Raw genomic sequence first — 20,698 nt, 5'->3', positions numbered from 1 at the left:
ATCTGCAAGCAAGCTGCAACACCCATTTATTACATGTAAACTTGAAACTGAAGCTGTGAACAAAAGTGAAATCACATACTGTATTTTCATTGCTCCAAGCAAAAAGATGCAAAAAGTAGCAATTTATCCATTTATTACAATTGAATAATTTAACATACAACTTGTGACTAGATCAAAATATAAAGTACGTATTTCTGAGTGGCCCTTCATTTTTTTCCCCTCAAAAAATATGTAACACCTCTTAAAACCAGGAGGATTTATGCACATGCAGCTAGAGGAATACCTAGTCTAACTCAGTAAGGCAATTCTTTTCCACTCTTACTTCTAACCAGTTGATTAGCTCTGCTAAAAACTGCAACCAATTGTTTTAAAAATTTACTTAAGCTGGTTTTTGTGAAGAAAATCTGGAATCCGATAACACTCGCTAAGTCCAAGCCAGAAATGCTACTGAGTGTGTTACAGCAGGGATGAATACCATCAACATTATCAAGAGTAGACAGTTGAGGGCCACACATACAAAGTTCTATCTACTATTACACATATTTAGAAGATATAGTAGGCTCCCAACGTAAGAAAATAATTTAATACTATTTTCTATTAATAGAAATAAGTGTTCTATCAGTTAAAACCCAGTAACATAAATGAACAGAAAGCATTACATCCAACAACAGATTACTAGAAAATCCACTTAAACAAATTTAATTAACTGTGGAAAACAAATGTAAATCAGAAAAATTTTAAGATGTGACACATCCACACTAGGAAAATTCAATTAATTTATGCTTTTATATAGTTTTTCTGCATTAATTTATATTGCATCTTATTTAAGGTAACATCTTCTCTACAATAAACTTTCTTCATTAAAGACAAAATTTGGAAAAACTGTTCTACAGTGCCCAAAATATTTTTAAAATGTAATCATACTGAAGAAAAAAAATTACATTATCTTTTGACAGGCATTACTTGCCCAAGTAATTGTGCAATTACAAACTGCATTATACTCACATTATACATAATTTTTCAATTCTTTGTTTAACATGACTCAAAATCAGAAATGCTTATTTTAAGAGACAGTACATTACAGATGTCTCCAGATAAAAACTATTTGTGTAAACTTACTTGGTTCAGCCCTGGAACCATGTTTTTGAAGAAAGTCAACTATCTGAGCCAAAACTTTTTTGTTGCAATGTGTTGACAGCTCTTCATCACATTCATAACACCTAAACAAAAGAAGAAACAAACTGGAATTCAGGATATCTGGATGCACCTCCCAGCTCTAACAAACGTCTCTAACAACCATACACAAATTACTTAAGCTCTAGGTTTCAATTTTTCACACTAAAAAGAGGAATAAAATTGAATTCTCTCATATATGCTCTTCTATAGATCAGTCCCAATTCAGTGTGATACTTACAGATTTAAATAATCTCAGTTTATAGTCCTGCGAATAATCATATAGAAACAAGCAGGAAGGACAAACTTCTATAACCAACCAACTCTGTACAGAACACAATGGACTTAAACTTCTATCTTAGTATTGATTTGTGACACCTCTGAGAGTCCTAACAACAAACTAGTTTTCTCTCCACAAAGCCTGCCTTTCCTCTTTATATTCACTTTATCTGTCAGAATCATTCTTTATCATGAGAAGACACTGCTTTAAGTTATGAGTAGTCCTTATATACAAGCATACACAAACACCTGCATACTCACCATATGATCCATGTGCTGAGGTTGATAACAATGCAATGAGGTTCTGTGCGTGCTGTTTGGAAGTGTTTCAGAGAATGCTGGCCTTCTGAGTTCTTACTACATCCCTAAAACCAGAAACATCAACACAGTAAGGGGGAAAGAAGGGAAGTAAGAAAAGACTATATTATTAGTAAATGAACTACAAAAACTTCACTTTTCAAAATCAGACAGAAAGCTATAGCAACCTAAATACTCATTTAGCATTCTCAAGGACTGAGAGGGTTTAACATTCTTTATAATCCAGTATTATAAAGATATCAGTTGACTTTTTTTTTTTTTAAATGAACACATTTTCTTTTTACTAATAAAGGATAATCAATGACAATACAAAACCAAAATCTCATCTCTTCTACTTGGAAAAATCAGTTCAAAGTACAGAAAATTATTGTTTGTTTTAACTTATTAAAAGGCTAGGAATGATTTCTATTAAGTATTGAATAAGTACCATTAGACAGAAAATGATGCCATTCACAAAAGTAAGAATTCTCTAAAAAAATGTGAATGACATGACTATATAGCATATTTGGTCCACAGAACATCAAAGGAAAAGACAGCATAGGTAACCCTCACTGCTCAGGAATGCCAAATACATTCCAGATAGCAAATGTGAAAGGTACATAAATTGTTTTGTACTAAAAAGCTACTCAGAACACACCATTTATGCACAGCAACTTTGAGAGAAAGCACTTGCAATTTTTCAAGTATCTACAGAGTGGGACTTAGAAGATTCTGACTGGTCTCTGAATGAGGCATGAGTTTTGGAGGCTATTAACAGCATATACATGAAAAAGCACACAGAGTTAACTCCTTTTAAAAGCCCTTCTTAACTACAAATTTTCAGAGACAAGATATATGAGTTGAGCCCTCCTCAGATCTAGTTAACTATCTTCTGAAGCCTGCAAATACCATGTTTCTTTGCAAAACTAAATCTGCTCAAATAATACTGGTAGGAGCGGGCTTTTGTCCTTATTATAGTAAGACCTACTGAAAGTCTAAGAAAATTGTGAAATGCTTTGTTCAGGCAACTATTAGCTGAACCAAGCGTGACGTTGCCTGTAAACTGAATTCTTCTGTATCTGGCTTTACTTCACTCGCAGGGCAGAAACCTGTGCACGCCCATGGGGTCAGGACCTGCCATTGTAAACTCTGAGGCCACAATTTGACATTATAACTGATCCAATCTAATGGCTAGCTGCCACAAAAAACAGCGTTCTCATTCCAGAACATTCCTTGCTCCCTGATTTCAATCAAATCTAGCAATTGAGTGTCCACAGTACAAGTTGATTCAGCAATATACATATTTGTTTTTTCATTCATTTGTATTTGTGGGATCTTCTGCCAGATGAACCAGCTGAACAGATGCATTTTGCAACCACACAGTTCCTGAAGCCAATTCTCTGTAAGTGGCAAGAGCATGCAGATGAAGAACAGAGAAAAGGCAGGACCATTACTTACTACTTGTGATGCCAAACCACACCATAATACATAAAGCTAACCCAAAACATTGCTGAAAACAAGACAAGAAGAAAGTAAGGCCACATCCCACTCCACTGAAGAAGCTGAAGCATGGACTCTCACAACTAAGCACTTATGTCACACTGTTTCACTGAAGGTACTGAAGTCGTACCCTTTAGAAAATCAGGGCTGATCCACCTCTGTAAATTTACATATGCTTACCTGAGAGCCACATTTGAGACACAGCCATATGTCTGAAGGTGCCACAGGCTCACCATCACTCATCCGCCTCTCCTTCAGACATTCTGCACATATTGACCAGACGCTCTGAGCTACTGCTCTCTTCACATGATGCACATCCACTGCTTGGCTCACGTGCTGGCAGGTTAAGCCTAGACAAAACAACACACATTCACTTTCACCCATTAAAAATAATGGCTATGAAAGGGAGCACATGTACAGTGAAAGAGCAGAGTCTTCAATGAATTCAGCATTAGGAAAAAAAAAAGCAAAGAACTAAAATAGGAAAAATCAGCCAGCTGCTCCCCATATACTGAATTTTTTGAAGGATCTATTTCAATCCTTCTATAATGAAAATCTTTTTCAAGTCAATAAACACCACCTCTTAAAAACAGGCAAACTACTTTGTACAAAAGTAAACCTTGTACTTTTGTACAAAATTCATTTCCCTGCTTTTTGGTGTGTTTTTTTGTCAACAGTAAGATACTACATAAATCTATTTTTGCATATAACACCACAGGCAGTTGACCTCCTTTTCAATCCATAAAGAAAGATTTTCAAATACCCATGCATCCCTACTACAACTGCCCGTTCTGAACACGAGTATCAACCACCATTCTTCTCTGTCATATTTTTTTGCACAAATTCCACTATACTATCACAGAATAACCTAGGTTTGAAGGAACCTCTGAAGGCCATCTTGTCCAAACACTTATTCAAAGCAGGGCCAAATACAAATTTAGATCTGGCTGCTGATGGCTTTGTTCAGTTGAGTGTTGAATATCTTCCAGGACAGAGGTTTCACCAACTCACTAGAAAATCTGTTTTCTGTCTGACCATCCTCAGGGTGAAAATAAAATAAATTTCCTCATACCTAGCGAAATCTTCCTTGCCCTACCTTTTGTCTGTTGCCTTTAGTCCTTTCATTGTAGACCTCCTAGAAGAGTCTGGCTCTGCCTTCTCTATAACCACCTATCAGGTAGTCAAAGAAAGAAACTATACTTTCACTCCTTTGGCTAAACAAAGCTCTTCCCTTCAGCCCCTCTTCACACATCATGTTCTCAATCTCCTCAACAACGTGGAGGGGGTGACCCACTGCTGGACTCACTCCAACAAGTCAACGTCTTTCTTGTAACAGGGAGCCCACAACTGGACTCAGTACTCCAGATGAAGTCTCACAAGTGCTGAAAAGATGGAAAGAATCACGTACCTCACCCTCTGCTCTAGTTAATACAGTCCAGCATACAGCAGGCACAAGCCACACCACCTTGCTTTTATTCAGTGCGTGCAGTAGGACCCCCAGGACCTTTTCTGCAAAGCTGCTTTGAAGCCATTGATTCCCACTGTGTAATTGCATGTAGTTATTTTGGCCCAGGTGCCGAACTCTCCACTTGCCTTTATTGAACTCCGAGAAGTTTCTGCCAACCCATTTCTCCAGCCAGTCTAGGTCACTCTCAATGGCAGACCTACCCTCCAGCACACCAGCTGCTCTCCTCAATTTGTTGTCATGAAGATGACAGAGCGTAGTTTCACCATGACATCACGCAGCTCTCAGCATATTCAGATGCATCCCATCTGATCCCATGGACTTGTGCAAGTCCAGTTTGCTTAACAACTCTCAGTCGTCTTCTACTCTGGACAATGGTTAAATCCCAGAGTCTGCCACTAGGCTCAGGAACCAGGGAGGACCAAGTGCAGAGCTTACATAGAGGCAAAGGAAGGATTTCAGCCGGAAGGATTTTTCAGCCGGTTCCCATGTCCTGTGTCCCTAGGTCCCTTGCCCTTTCAAGCACCAGGTTTGCACTTGCCTTAGCCTTCAGTATCCACAGTCACAGTATCCATACAAGCCCATCTTACCCTTCACACCCCTCACTAGATTCAACTCTAACTGAGGCTGGCTTACCTAATCCCATCCCTGCATACTCAGGGCCCCTGCAAGGGCAGCCCAAACCTGCCTTCACCCTCTCTGCCCTTCCTTTTTGCCTCTGAGCTCAGCTGGAAGCTCCCCATTCAGCCAAGCAGCCTCCTGCCACACATGCTTGACCTTCCACGCATGGAAAAAGGACCATTCTCCTGCTTTGAAGAGGTTGTCATCGAAGATCAACCAACCCTCCAGCCCTTCGGAGCAATCATGTAGTATGACAACCAATCATGTCATAAGCACTTGACTGAGGATATTTCTGTTACAAATTCAAACACGAAAAGTACTTCATGGTACCGCTGATTTGTGGTTTTCATCAGTCAACACGGATGTTACCAGCCCTCAACCTCAGGGCCAAACATCACCTAATGTATTTACCTGAAATATCATCCGAAGAGTCCTCATCCTGCGGCCTGTTAGGCCTTTTGCTTCTCTTTGGTTTCTCGGGGTTGGCTCTTGATGGATCTTTCACCCGCATCTGTTACCTACTAGGAAAGAGAAACAGAGGTTGCTGTATTGTCTAAATGCTTCATCAAATGTAGCGAGTCTGAACTCTAAAAGCATGACATCAAATCACATATCCGAACCTCGTGAACAGTTTTAGGGTTTGACTAATGTCAGCTATTGTGTAACAAGGAACATGAAGGTGTCGGGAATGAACTCTCAGGAATGCCACAAGATCAGTTACTTACACTACATGACATTATGAATTGTATGCGTAGCTACAGGGGACACACACTTCCAGGCAGTGGTATTAAATATTTGAGATACCGAGATTTGCTTTATTTTCGTTATTGTAAAGTGAACTACTACAGAGCTCCAGCCATACCTTACCAGAAAAACTTCATCAAAATAAAAGCTTCTCTTCCTTACCATATCTCCCTTAGGAAAGGTTTCAGTCACCATTTACCCTTGCACATTCCCTAAAAGCTTTTGAGCAATTTCAAACACTTTAATAAAATACAAAAGTCTTTCAAATCTCATTAAAGTGTCCTCTCCTATGAGTGAGGACAGACTGGAGTGCAAGCTGACCCCTCTACTAAAGATCAGAGAATCCATACAGATGAAGTCTCTCATAGGAAATTTGGGTCATTAATCAAGGATTCCCATGAGGAACAGAATTAAAGCACAAATATTTGCCACTGAACTTTAAAAAAAAAAGTCCTCAAAGATTTCAGCACACCAGTCATTTAATCAAAATCCAAATACTGTGCCTCACACAAACAGCTTCTGAGGCTTAGTTTACAGGTTGTCTTTTAACAATGTGCTTCATAAAAACAAATTTATGTTTTCATATACAAAGCATATAAGACAGTCAAATATTCACACATTGCAAACCTGTGAGCCATTCTGTTTAGAAAAAAAAATGATGCCTTGTTGTGTACCACAAACAGGTTAATAATGTCACCTGAGCCACCAGTACCAAACATTTTCAACTGTGCTACCTCATGTATGTATAGGAAACCTCTAAAATGCCCTACATTTGGGAACAGCAAAAGATATATTCTTGCTACAGATCAAGTAAATAAGCTTGCCAAAGTTTAAAAAGTTTGTCTACCTAAGTTTTTACATCTTCTCTGTAGATGCATTTAGACCTTTGTACTACTGAAGCTCTGAAAGACATGGGAATTGACCTGTATACTGAACTCAATATTCCCTCTCTTATCCATTAAGGCAATCAGCAGAACAGTCATCAATATCAATACTAGAGCACCACCATCACTGGTATCTGAATAGCCTTCACTGAAGTGAAGCAGGCAATCTGTACCTCAGAGCTCCTGTTCCAGGTTCCTACAGATCTGGACAGATGTCTCTGCATCTGCCACACATACTGTTAGTGCTGGAGGTTTTCTGCATGAACGTATCAATTAGAGATTTACTCTGGACAAGTTGAATTTCTGCAGAGCATGAAAGAAACCTTTACTCTCTGCTTCCTTGCATCAATGGCTTCATGTCTCCTCAGCCTTTCAAAATGTACTTCATTTTTTGCTGAATGCTACATTTACATAGTCATCAGTTTATACTATGTTAAATATCATGATGTTCTTAAATTATAGGTTTCAAAATTTCCTGTACTTAAGGGTATAAAGCTTCAAATGCTTAGACACGCAAGTGAACCATGCCACTGAACTCAGTGTTGCTGATTTTGTAGGTTCGCAATTCATGTTCATACAGTAAGAAAGATCTAAATATTCCAGCTCTTGACTATTTATATTCAAAAAATGTTAGCACGCCTAATGTACATCAACAGCCATGCATCACGGTGTCCCTACAACACGAAAAGGTGCTTCAGACCCAAACAACTTCAAGTGTGTACTTCTGCCTTGGCACCTTATCATATATATCCAAGCTTCATGTGAAACTACCCATCACCACTTGTCGCACTGCCACTTAACTGAGCACAAGATTCATCAGGACATTCATCAAACAGTAAGGCCGATACAGCTGCTGTTAGAAAACCCATGATTTTACACTAAATTATGTAAAGAGTCAATAGCAAAGGCAGAAAAATGTCCTCCCTAAAGGAACGTAGTTGTGTTTAGGTTATTCAACATTGACATAAACTATCTACAAGTTCATTTCAGCATAACAATTTTTATCTCTTTGGACAGATTATGTAAGACTGTCCAAACCACAGAATTTCACCCAAATGAAAGTCATGTTCCTATCAGCACATTTTGAGAGCTCAGCTAACTTCAGGAAAGAACAATTATGGGCCCAACCAGCTGAAATACAAGCAAGTCTTTACCACCTGTGAAATCCCGTGGACCATAGGCCAGACGATACGATCCAGATCGGGGCATGCACAGCCCACTGCTGAACCCACTCTCTAGGGTCCTTCAGGACACGTGGAAAAGACAAAATGTCAGCTGGTACCCACAACGACTGAAAACATGGCATTCCTAGCCCAACATAATCAACATGGCATTAGAAATGAACACTGGCATAAGAAGCCGGCGTTCACGCTGCAGGTTTGGGAACCCACCGAGCAACCCGGAGACTTTTCAGTCTTCTTTCAGTAAGAGCAGGCAGAACAAAAGATAGCATGGACCATTAGATTAATCAGTTTTCATGAACACACACATAGACAGGCATCCATCAGACAATGTTTACTGACCTGTGAGCTCTCGGAAAAGCCACAGCGTATCAAGGACCTAGTCAGCCAGGGTTTGTGCCTGATTTTGAAAAGCATGTAAGTGGGATGAAAGGGTAAGAGCAACGAGCTACTCAGCATGCATCTATGATGCAAGTAGCACAGTATATATGCAGTACTATCTACCCTTTTCCAGTATATTTGGGGACAGAAAACATCACAAGTAAAAGGTCTCATTTAATAATTAAAAACATGATCAACATTTCAAAATCAAAACGTTTATGCCAGGAATTTGATAATTATATTTAATTGATATAAACAAGGAAGAAACCTAAAGGTGCTTCAGAAATTACTTCTCAGAAATATTTCAGTTTATGGGAGATAAAAGATTGAGATTTTATTGGAATGAAAACCCTGAACAAACATAGGTCCAAAAAAGCATAAAATACAGTTACGAAAAAAGCAAGAGACATATTCTGTAGGTTTCTGTTGACCATAGGCACAAACCATTCTGAAAAGCAGGCAGAGAAATGAACAATTTACACAAAAAGAACTTGATACACTGAAGATTAAAAACCATGGCAATATTCCCATGATTTGCCTCTTTCCAACCCATTCTCCTAATTTTTTAGTATGTTCAATGAGTAACTTGTGGCTACAGCCGTCAACTGTAGAGTGTCCTACAGGAGACAGACTCTCCCTCTTTCCCTATACAGAAAGAAGTCTCCATGAATCCTTGCCTGGAAGTTTCTTTCTGTGATGGAAAAACAAATATGGTAAGTTTTTCATTTTGTATACACAAAATCAAGTCACAGTGCAAATGATACTTGACCAATTAATCTGACAAATAAAAAAACCTGATTTTTGTGGTAGAAAAAGCTGCGTTCAGAGGGTATGTTAGCTCCACCCTGATCTCTGTTTGGCACACAGTAAAAATCTTAAGTAGAAATTATGCAGTTTCATGGGGAAAAAACTAAAAATAGAAACAGCTAAATCTCTTCCTTTCAAACAACCATTTCATACAAAACTAAGAACTAGTCCTTGCCAAACATGTTCAGATTCTTTGAGCTCAGCATACAAGAGTTTGAAGTGTAATCATCATCACTTGCTATTCTCTTTTTTTTTCTTTCACTTTTTATTTCTTAAAAGACTCCTAATGCCAGTGTACCTACAAAAAGCTGATTAAGATCAAAAGCTCCTCACTACAACTGCTCGTTTCCACCTTTCTAGAAAGAACAAACCACTTCAAAAGCAGCAGAATGATCTGCCTACCTAATTTTAAAAGCTTCAAATTTGACAAAGTGCCAGAAATCAACATGCTAAATTTGTTAAGTTAAATCTAAGGTACGCCTAGACTATTTTAAATGTAAGGTATGCCAGAAAAAGTCTATATTTAACAGCATTAATATTTCTATATTTAGAAATGCACCCTCTTCATAAAGTATCTATATAGAAACTAAAAAAAGCTAGATGTAGTTCCCGAAACAAATGTTATTGTTAAAAATTTTATATTTTACTGGAACCCTGTAGAGCTAGGACCAACAAAAGATACAAGGCTAGCGTGAACTAGAATTCACTTTTCTTTTGGGGAAAAAAAAAACCAAACACACACAAAAAAGCCAAACCAAAACCAAACAGGTCGTTCCTCTTCACAGCATCTTTACGCGAGAGAGGTGGAGAAGCAAACTATGTCTTCACTATCTAGAGACCCCAAAACCTATTCCTGTCTCATCATCTTGCACTCCTTACTTAGAGGTTGAGTGCCTCCTCCTACAATGTCTACAGCTCGCTTGCTGAATTTTGAAATGTGCCACCTTAGTGAATTTTCCCATGCAGTACCTTCACTATGATGCTTATAAGAAATGCAAACCAGATCACCAGTATGTTAGAGAAATAACCTGCCATGCTGACTGCTACCACATCACTGCTTCCATCTGCCAAGATCCACTTTTTCCCTCCTCATATAATCAGGGTGCCAGCTCTTTCAGACAAGTGCCACATTTGTGTTCTTATCTGTGTAATACCTATCACAACATTTTTCCTGATTCTTGATTAACCAGGAGGATTACAGTTGCATTACTAGAACACAAACAAGATAAAAATTGTATAATAACCACCAGCTCATCTAAACATACTTACCCTATGAAATATAGCCAAGTGAGTCTACAGATAGTCTCCAGGTACTATTTTGGATACAGGTAAGACTCTCCCAGTTGGACCACCCATTAACTGTGAAACCAGTATTGTTAATTATTTCATCAGTGAGCACCTGAATTCAAAGAAGCTGGGGCAAATACATTTACTTCAGTCCCTCAATTCATCTGAGGTATCCTAAATTGCAGCTGTCTCACCACTTGTAGTCAAACTTCCAAGTTAAAATGATAGCATTTTATGTTGCTAATGCAAAAAAAACCCCCTGCATCGCACTGAAAAGGCACAGCACGCACTGAATACAGTGAAAAATTCGCACTTTCATGTAACTTAACAGAACTGTCCAGCTGGCAACAGCAGCCTAGCACCAAAGCAAGGGGCTGAGGAACAGCACAGATGTGCAGATTAAGTCCAAAGGCCAAGATACTCCGTAGCACATCTGTGAAGGGTCTTTATGAGCTTCCACATAACTGTCAGAGTACAGAAAGAAGAGCCTTGTACAGGTCAGTAATGCCAGATCCTCTGCAGAACTGCTACATGTTTTGATGTAAGCTGCAAGTTGATATATTTTGGACATCTGTTCCAAGCGTTACCTGTGGCATTTTGGCTTGCTCGCCACTAGATCAAATGTCACCCAATCAGAGCAAGAACCGCATCCATCACAGTTAGCAACCGGGCAGTGTCACCCATCAGCGGGCCAGGAGGCTCAGCGCCCTGACAGCCACCGAAACCTTTGCGGCAAACAAGCCCCCGCTGCCTGCTAGAGCAGTAAAAGGACCAGAACTGCTGACTGGTAGTGGCAGCAACACTTCTTCCCCTGGAAAATGTCATCTGAAATTCTGAAAGTGTCATCTCCAAGATTTCCTAGCCCAAAGGCACATCACACATCCTACACCATCACTGGAGCTCAAACGCCAATCCTGACATTATATTACAGTCCTAAAAGGGTGAGACACTGATGCACTTTTTGCGCGAGGAGTGCAACGGAGCCTTTGGACCACTAGATGCAACTTTCCAAGTGACAGTAAAAATCCCATGGCATTTCTCACTTTTATTAATCCTTTTTATCCAACCGCCCATGCTAAACATGTTCTGTCAACGTTTATGTTTGCATCCTGCACAATCTCCCTCAGATTTCCTACTGAAACCCACTTGCCACTGAAAAAATACTTCTAAGGATGAACAGAAGCCAGATGTGTCCAGGGACAAGAATGAAAAGACCCTGTAACTGGGTTTATGAATAAAGTAAATTAAAGGATTGAATGGGTAAAAGGAGTAGTATTTGATGACATATTTTTGCCAGTACCTTATAGCAAAGGTCTTATGGAGAATTTCAATATCCAACTTCATAAAGCAAATCACAACTTTTGCTTGTGTTCTCCATCCCACCTTAAATGTATTTTTTAAAAAATATGAACACACCAAGAGGGAAAAACATCTGGGTAGGTGCATTCATGGTCTAACATGGATTTTCCTACAAATTCATGCTTTAAAAAACAAAACACGTAAGTACCATAAAAAGGGCCATGGCTTGTAACTAATGATGTTGGCCCGCCAGGGAAAACTTTGTATCTGAAAAGGCAATCAGATGACAGGACTGACAGACTATGCACTCAGGTGATATGAACACTGATGTAACAGTGCCATCACCACAGAATATCTGAGGGCGTAACAACTGAAACAGCTGGAGAATAACCAGTGAACTCACAGTATCTTGGCAGGATAACCACGTGGATAAAAACTGGGAAAAAAGTGGTCCAGGATGTCAGAAGAGAACATGAAGGGCCATACGAGCAAAGCATGAACTTCAGAGAAATGCTAATTCTGTGAAGTCTCAAAAAAAAAAAAAAAAAAAAAAAAGGAACTGTGGTTGCAGCACAGCACAGTGTGAGAGATACCAGGCTGAAGCCCACACAAGATACTACATTAAGCTGAGACTCACACTGTACCCCTGCCTAAAGGGCTGAGTCGGAGCAGATGAAGGAAGACAAGGGCTGCATATAACTTCCCATCTACTCTGGAAAGGTGTTGTGGGAGTTAGCTAATTAATGGGGGTAAAACAGATAAAACCATAAAGGACTACGGAAAACTAGTCTGAGCTCTTTGAAAGTCAAAGTCTTGCCACCAAGAGCAAAAAATTTCATTCTGTTTTCTTCCTCCACACAAACTGCCCCAGTTTGTTTTGATGACACGTCTAAAGTGGAACAACTTGTCCTTGATCTACGATTGATGCTCACAGCAGAACCTGTGAGACGCCAGCTGCATTTCTGTGAATCTTGCAGAAACAAAACTACAGAGCACCAGTTCTTCAATATTTCATGAAGAAATCTGACAAAATATTTACAACTGTAGTAAACGGCAGACCAATTTCACAAAGGCATATTCTGCTATCAATCTGGCACATGCTCATGCCACTACTATGCTTCCATTTAAAAAGCTAGGCAACGAGAGGGGAAAGAATCTTTAAACACAACTCTGCTTTATTATGCTTGCATGAGAGGATTATTTAATGAAATTGGGAAATACCTGTAGCTAAAGATGACACGCAACAAGAATACAGCGCTACACCTGGAGTTACTGCCATCTGCTCCTGCGCTCTTGACGTCTTACCTTACTCTTCTGCATCTGCGTTTAATATGCCGTCATGCGTATCCTGTTTAACCACGCGAGTAGCGACATATCTATAGCAAGAGCAGGATGAAGTCCTAAAGTAAAGGACATCAACAGCAAAAGACTGAATGAAATTCTAAAACACAACCCAGGCACGAGAGAATCAAAACATTAACTCAAATACAAGGTGCGGAGTTGCAGTCCTGGGTCTAAAATACCACGTCCCCGCTTCATCGAGAGGACCATCACGGGGCTGTCACCTAATCACCAGGCACGTCCCGGTCTGCGTTCCCTGAAGACCAGACCCGGGGCAGCGGAGCGCCCGCGCTGCGGCCACGCGCGCCGCCTGCTAAAACCCCCGGCGCGGGGAGCCCGCAGCCCGCGTTCGCGCGGCCGCGCAGCAGCGGCAGCAGGCCGGCGGTGGCACCACCAGGCCGGCGTGTGCCAGGCTGTCGGAGCGGGGCAGAAGGAATCACGCCGGCCTCGTGACACTGAGCCGCAAGACCATCTTATAACTGCATGCGCTTGCTAACTTGCCTCCCGCAAAGCGAACAGAGCTCGTGTTTAAACCCGGCCGAAGGCGACGCCACCGACTCTCTCTAATTTAACAGACCGAGAAACTTACTGCGGGCCACGGAGGCGGCCCGGTGCTGCCGCTTCACGTCACGGTAGGGTTAACCTGTTTTAGGCCGCCAGCGACAGCGGACGGTCGGCACCAGCCGCGCGTCGCCGGCCACCCGGAACGAGCCCACGCCAGCCGCGCTCGGCCGCCAGCTGGGAACGCCGCGGTGGAAGCGCCGGGCAGGGCTGCCCCGGGCGCCCCCGGCAGCGGGGAGGACGGCCCGCCCGGCCCGGGGCCACGGCGGGGCTGCGCCGCCGCCAGCCCGGCACAAGTGTCGCGCCCCCTCCCCGCGCCCCGCCCGCCTGCACCTGCGCGGCGACCCCCGGGGACGCGGCTCCGCAGGCCGCGGGCCCGGCCGCCGCCATGGCGGGGCGGATCGGCCCGGCCCGGCCCGGGACCTCCAGCCGCGGCCGCCGCGCGTCGGCGCCGAGGCTCCGCGGCCCCCCCGGGCGCCACGGACACGGCGCCCCCCGAGCTGGGCCGGCGGCCTGCCCCCCTCCCCGCCCCGAGCGCCCCGCACTCACGGAGCGGCGGCCGGCAGGCAGGCAGGCAGGCGAGCACGGCGGCGGCAGGAAGCGTCGGAGGAAGCTGGGCCGCAGCCAAGGCCGCTCCGCTCCGCTCCGCCCGGCGCGGCCCGCCCCCGGCCTCACCGCGCCGCTCCCCGCCCCAGCCTCAGCCCGGACGGCTCCCCGCGGGGCCCGGGGCGGCCGAGCTGCCCCCGGCGCCGTACGAGCTGGCAGGGAGGGGGCGGCCGGGGGCAAGGCAGCGTGGAGGGCGGGCGCCGGTTGGCGGGCGAAATGCGTCTGCCGGGTGGGAAGGGCGGCGGGGACGCGGGGCTGGCCGCGGGTGCCGGCTGGGCCGGAGCGCACCTGGGCCCGCGGAGAGGCGGCGGGGAGCGGCAGGGCCGGCTGCGGGGCACCTTGGAAACCCAAGGCAAAGAAGGGGAGGGGGCGCACAGGAGGGGAGACGCGGCGGGGCTGCCTTCGCGTCTGAATTTGGCGGGGTCTTGCGGAAAGGCCTGCGCATACCGCCCTGGATTTGTGCGTGCGGGGAGCAAGGTAACGGGCTTGCCTGTGCGCAGGGGTGTGGGTCGTCGTACCCAGAGGTTATGCAGAAGGGTCTGGGCCCTGCGTCGATTTTCAGGGTAGCCACCGAGGGAGGGACTGGAGGGAGATGGGAATCAAAGGTTCATGTCCCAGGTGAGGGACAGGCAGGGTAACGGGTGTCCAGCACACGAGGGAGGAGCTAGTAGAAATCGGGATTGAGATTAAACTCGGCGTGTGGCCAGAAGACAGCAAGGGGCACTTTGTTTGGACAGAAAGCAAATCTGAATTAAGGACTGAAAAAAGAGTAGTTTTACTGGAATAAGACTATCCAGTGATAAGGCACAGAGGAAAAAGGGGGAAAGGGTGAAGTTGCTGCAGCACCCCTCAAAAACCATGGATGGAGAACCTGTAGTGGGTCTGCTGACAAGCAGGCTGAAAGAGTGGTTAGAGAAGGGTGTAGCAGTCATTGGACCAAGCAAAGACAAGATGTCAAGAAGGGTATTGTTGAAAGAGGTTGACAGATTAAGTGGGATTTGATTTAGGTAGGAGGAATTCTTTAGGCACTTCAATGACAGTGGTGACAACTGAGCACAAAGATCTGCAGGCAGACTGCAGACTGTGTAACAGAGGAGCCCCAGACATGGGTTGTGAACACCGTGTTCGTGGAGTCTACATGTGAAAGGGAGAAAGAATATGGTACAATAATCTAAAACAAATTGGATCGAGAGGGGGGTCCATACTCCTCCATACAGGAGAGATTAGAGAATTATTGCACTGCAAGAGCAATAACTAGATTAAAAGGTTAAAGAGAAGGAAGGAAAAGTGAACACGTGTGAAAGGTGGATAGTGTGATGTGAAGGGGAATACGTTCATTTAGCGCAGGAGAGGAGAACAGAAATATCTGGAAGAGGTAGAACATCAGGGCACTGGCAGAAGGGGAAGGCAAGCAAAGGGGGTGGAGAAGATGAGGTGAGAAAATGTTTCCCAAAGGAAATGGTTTGAGTTCTGTGCAGAGAGCGAGGGCAGCAGGCTTTATGCATAGGTTCCCATTGTGTTGGGAAAAATGGGATATAAATTAGAGTTGCATGTTAGGAGAACAGATTGGTCACAGAAATCAGCCACGTCCCCAGCTTTCCTCCAAAAGCACTCAACAATGCAAAAGCAGAGCCAAAGGAAGCCAGTGTTGAGATTGAATCATGTCTGGGGTTTGGTAATGAGAGAAAACGAAGTGTCAAGGGCAAAGAATCAACATGAAGAGCATCAGCAATCAGAGGCATGAAAGAAAGAGAAGAGAAAGCAGAGAGGGAAGGACAAAAGTAAATAGTAAAACATGGTGAAGAATACTATGGGAAGGCTGAAGAGCTTGTGGGGAAAAAAAAACCAAAACAGAAAAAGAAGATGCAGTAACAAAAAAAATCAGACAGGCAGTAAGACTTGAGGAAAGCCTAGGTCTGTGAACCATTTCTTCAATCAATGAAGGCTTCAGTCAGATGAGAAGATGAAGATAAAGAATGTGCAAGGGTAAATGCAGCTGGGTAATTAGCTGGGGACTGATGCCACTGGGGATGAGTGTGGGAGGCTGTGCAGAAATGGAGTCCCAAGAGGCAAAATGAAGAAAGCTGCTGAGGAGGGGCTGAGTGGGTGCTGGATGACAGTGCCATGAAGGCGAGAGGAGAATTGAATGTGATGCTTGCCACCCTTTCACCAACTGGCAGAGTTTGCCTGTCTTGATCTCCTCTGACTTCAAACTCTTAAGTCTTTCACAAGATGGCTACTGTATCATTCCTACTTCTGCAAGCAAGCTAGTGTGGTCTCTCTTTGTGTGTATATATGTATGATTCAGGGTCAAAACCATACATTAACTTATAAAAAAGCAACTTCATGTGAATATGCATTTCATACAACAAGTATCCTGACACTCCACATCGCATGCTTTATGGTCCTTGTAGTGATGTATGCAATAAATGGAGGGTAACTGTGGTTGTTGTTTTACTACAGATAAAATATATAGTAAATTATACTCCAAAGGAGAATTTCTAGAAGTAGTGGATTCTACCCATACCTTGTTGAAAAGGGGAAACGCATAAAACTTCAACTCATATATAGATATACTGCTTCAAAGAGACAATTTGCAAATGCCTGTCAAGGAGGCCATATGGAGAGGCTGGCAGAAGGGCAGCTAGTGAACCAGTTATATGTGCCAAGTTCAATTTGTCACACTTTACAGTACTGAGAAATATTTTGTTCTCGTTTTGAAAAGGAAAACTCTCATTAGTAAAGATTCAACAACATGCTCCTCAAAATGCGTCTTTTATGAAGAGAAAAGGTCCAGCACGCCTGCCTTTAAAGGCTGGAACCACTGGTACGTAAGGTATCTACAAAGGTATGTAGTAAATGTGCAGTACTGATTTAAAACGCGTTGAACAGAGGGACCCTCATTTCTCCACTTAAAACATGTCTTGGCCATCAGTCCTTGGAGCTGGAAGACTGACAGCTTTCAAAACCAAAGCGTATCGAAACTAGGGATGCGGTTATTACCCTTGGGCCACAGCTGCTGTGGCTGTAAGGGGACAGTGGCACGGGTGAAAGCGGTGCAGGCCAGTGCTAAAATCACCTTTTCTCCTCAGGTGTAACAGCGAGGGCGCTTCCCGGAATTGCTTTGAGTGGATTTGGCATCAAAATTCCTCACCCCTGTTCAGTCTCCCGGCCTTTGGCACTTTAGATCTTCTCAACAGCTCGGCGCAGTTGTGGGAATTGCCCTGCCCAGGCAAAGGGGCAGTCGCTGGATGTGCCGAAACCGAAGGCAGCGGCTGCCTGACCCAGCTGTGTCGCCTGCCGTGCGTGGCGGCGGGCAGCTCCCCTGCCGCTCGTCCGCCCAGGCCGCTCGGCCTTCCGTAGCTCTGGCGAAATCCAGGAACCGGGGCGACGCAAGGCCGAGACGCAAATCCATCGGACGCGAGCGTGCGAAGGTTTTATCGACGTCGAGTCATAAATTGTCAGAAATCGGAGGGATTCACAACGGGGAAAAAAAACCCCAAAACTGTTTTTAAGCCAGCCCGGCTAGCGCGCTGCCGCTTCCCCAGCCGCTGAGCGGGCCAGCGCCGGAGCACGGCCTGCGGCCCGCCGCCCCCGAGGAGAAGGCGGTGCCGCCCGGGGAGCCGTCTCCTCCCCCGCGGCGGGGGTGGGCAGCCGGCGGCAGGGGCGGCGCGGGCGGCCGCCATCTTGGGAGGCGGGCCGATGGGGGTCGGGGGCTGGGGCTGGCGGCGGGCGCTGCGGGCGGCGGGCGGCGGCTGGTGGCGGGCGGCGGCGCCCGGTGAGGCGGGGGGCGGAGCGGCACCCGGGCCTGGGGGGAGGCGGGCGGCGGGGTGAGGTTTGTCGGCGCCCGGGGCGGGGGGCCGTGTGTCTAGGTTAAACGTTATTAGGGGCGCTGGCCTTCCCCGAGAGGCCGGCGCAGCGGGGGTCTCCTCTGGGCTCACGGGCGGCACCTCCCCGTCAGGTCCCGGGGCGGCGGGTGTCGCCAGCCGCAGGCTCTGCGCCGGCGGGGCACCCGGCCTTTCCTACCAAGAGCTCAAAGACTTGAAGAAGACCAGCGTCCTCCACATAGACGTGCGGGAGAGGTGGGAGGTCGACAGATTTGGAAAAATCCCAGCGTCCATCAACATACCGCGTAAGTTACTGACACTGCGGCGTGGAGACGTTGGGTGTTGCCCTTTGCTTGATGGTCAAGTCTGTGGACGAGTGGCAGTGACTGAGCAAAGAGGGGCTGTGCTAGACAGCTGCTCGTATGTTGTGAGGCTGAACTTTTCCTCCAGAGGAATTACAAGCCTGACAGTGTAAGCCTGTCTGTGGATGGAGAATAAATGAGACTCTTTTTTTCTGTATTTCCTAGTGGGTGAATTAGTGGAAGCTCTACAAATGGACCCAATGGAGTTCAAGGAGCAGTACAATCAAAAGATGCCATCTAAGTCGGACCCTGTGGTTTTCTCCTGTTTGGCAGGAACAAGAAGTAAACAAGCACTGAGTTTTGCCATGTCCTTGGGTTTCAGCAGGTATGACTTGTGTGTGTAAGGATGGGATTAATGCGGCCTCCCCCCATGAAGCAGAACTCTTACTCAGCTTCTTGCGGGCAAGGGTAAAAATTTAAATGTGGAATATGAACAAAACGACTGGTATTTGAGTTAGACACCTCCTCTTGTCTCCACTGAACCTTGAAAGACGCCCTTGAGTGCTCTAGAAAAGTGAGGTGTATCGCCCTGTGAAACAACCCCTCAGCAGCTCTGTGCATGTGTCACAGGTGATGCAATCTGCTGCAAGACCATGCTGCCACTGAAGGATCCTTCTGCCTCTTAGGGCTCCCTCGCCAAGACATTGCTTCCTTATACGGCTTCATAAGCACTAATCCTGCGCCACAGGGTGATTGGAAAGGTGGAGAACTGCTCACTTTGGTAGAAGTACAATCTTAAATTAGATTAAATAGTTTATGAAACCACACCTTTTGCTAAATTGCAGTTCTACCTGTACAGTTCACTGTTGACAAAGTAGGCCTTCACTTTCAGTAAAGCATTGGATCGTTTGCCAGAAGTAACGCAGTGAAGGTAGTAGCTAAAAAGACAATGAGATTGATAGAGTGAAAGCAAAAGCAGCGTTTGGTTGGCAGAATTGTTATACCCATGCCAGAAGGTGCCTTGCTGGCTTGAAGACTACAGATAGGATTTTAAAAATTGGTTCTTTGCTTATGTTTTCACGGAACTGCAATTCATGAACTGGAATATCCCTGCTAGTTCTAGTCAAAAGATGGAACCACGTTCTTGTTTTATAAATATATTGTTTTAGTAAGTGCAAAATATCCTCCGTTACCTGTTTTTCATGCTGCCTAATTGAAGGAGTCAATATTGTTTTGCATGGTGGGTTTTTGTTTTCCAGAGTTTAGCTTTGTACAGGCTTATGTCAGATCTACAGAGCATGTAGGTTTGCAAGGAAGTAAAAGATCAGTGTGCCACATTTCTTTGATGACATCTGAAGTGTTAGACATAAGAAATCTCCCACCACAGTAAGTCTGTTCTCTCTTTTTAAAAAAAGAAGCGGCAAACTCTTTCATTGGTCTGGCTGCTACTACTTGCTTGATATTTGCCCTCCAGCATTGTGTCATTTGGAAGAGTTACAGAACACACTGCATGGAAGCAGGCAGTATTGGAGTACAAGGAGTATCAATCTGGCTCATTGAAGCTAGGTACAAGTGTATTTGATTGCAGAGAATTTCTGTTATGCTTTTTTTCTCTGATTTTCTTTTGGTTTGTTTTTTTTTTTGCCATGCCCTCTTAGATACCTTTTTCAAGAGTCCTTAACATTGTATCTTCTGCATATTTTCAGAGTTCAGCAATATGCTGGTGGCTTTGAGGATTGGGTAAAACATGAACCTCCAGAGAAAAAATGAAGATGACTACCCCAACCCTTGCCCCATCATGGCTTCAGGATGGTTCATAGGTTTTAGCATTCAAACTATGTGCACTCCACTTCCAGAATACAGACCACTCCTGCTTTCTTGTGTAAATGAACATTCACCTTCAGATAGCCATGCATATCAGCTGCTTGGTTCAAATTATAGCTAAAGACTATGACATGAACTGAGGACATTAAATTTGTTCAGTCTTTACTTTGGGCTATGTTTTTTGGTGAAAGTATGTGAGGAGAACCTAAGTGCTTGCTTATTATGTTTACTAAGATTTTTGTATGATGTAGTTTACGACTGTTTAAACTAATGATGATGATGGGACAAATAAAATTACCCTTTCCCAAATAATTGTGTT

At 44.3% G+C, this 20,698-nt stretch overlaps 2 protein-coding genes across 13 annotated transcripts in view; one reads left to right on the top strand and one right to left on the bottom strand.

Annotated features, from left to right (window-relative positions):
• Window positions 1-17,521, bottom strand: part of USP45 (ubiquitin specific peptidase 45) — a 58,472-nt gene extending 40,951 nt beyond the window's left edge. For 3 of the 9 annotated variants that reach the window (XR_005931943.1, XM_030001033.2, XM_030001112.2), the window contains exons 1-5: window positions 14,370-14,475; window positions 5,747-5,853; window positions 3,430-3,599; window positions 1,714-1,817; window positions 1,120-1,220 (exon numbers count right to left, since the gene is read on the bottom strand). Coding sequence is in view for 8 of the 9 variants with exons in the window: in XM_030001033.2 (XP_029856893.1) it covers window positions 1,120-1,220; window positions 1,714-1,817; window positions 3,430-3,599; window positions 5,747-5,846 (475 nt within the window). In the remaining variant the exon portion in view is untranslated. Of the gene's footprint in view, window positions 1-1,119; window positions 1,221-1,713; window positions 1,818-3,429; window positions 3,600-5,746; window positions 5,857-8,486; window positions 8,503-13,223; window positions 13,299-13,848; window positions 14,027-14,369; window positions 14,485-14,944; window positions 14,961-17,505 lie in introns of those variants that run through there. The other 6 variants (XM_041121961.1, XM_041121960.1, XM_030001042.2 and 3 more) reach the window with 6 other exon arrangements.
• TSTD3 (thiosulfate sulfurtransferase like domain containing 3) lies at window positions 14,890-20,691 on the top strand. Of its 4 annotated transcripts, none has more exons than XM_030001163.1 (6): window positions 14,890-17,253; window positions 17,519-17,679; window positions 18,388-18,558; window positions 18,781-18,940; window positions 19,971-20,121; window positions 20,262-20,691. In XM_030001163.1, the coding sequence occupies exons 1-5, from the start codon at window positions 17,087-17,089 to the stop codon at window positions 20,113-20,115; spliced, it is 804 nt and encodes a 267-aa protein (XP_029857023.1). In that variant the 5' UTR covers window positions 14,890-17,086; the 3' UTR covers window positions 20,116-20,121; window positions 20,262-20,691. The 4 variants fall into 4 exon arrangements, with proteins under 4 accessions (XP_029857023.1, XP_029857012.1, XP_029857031.1 ...); XM_030001152.1 differs by having other exon boundaries at window positions 14,890-17,274; XM_030001171.2 differs by lacking the exon at window positions 19,971-20,121 and having other exon boundaries at window positions 14,949-17,274.
• The last annotated feature ends 7 nt before the right edge of the window (window positions 20,692-20,698 follow it).

Source organism: Aquila chrysaetos, chromosome 2, assembly GCF_900496995.4.
Source record: "Aquila chrysaetos chrysaetos chromosome 2, bAquChr1.4, whole genome shotgun sequence".
In the NCBI taxonomy this organism is placed as follows: domain Eukaryota; kingdom Metazoa; phylum Chordata; class Aves; order Accipitriformes; family Accipitridae; genus Aquila; species Aquila chrysaetos.
The sequence above is the reverse complement of the archived record's forward strand: the minus strand, read 5'-3'. Positions and strand labels throughout refer to the sequence as shown.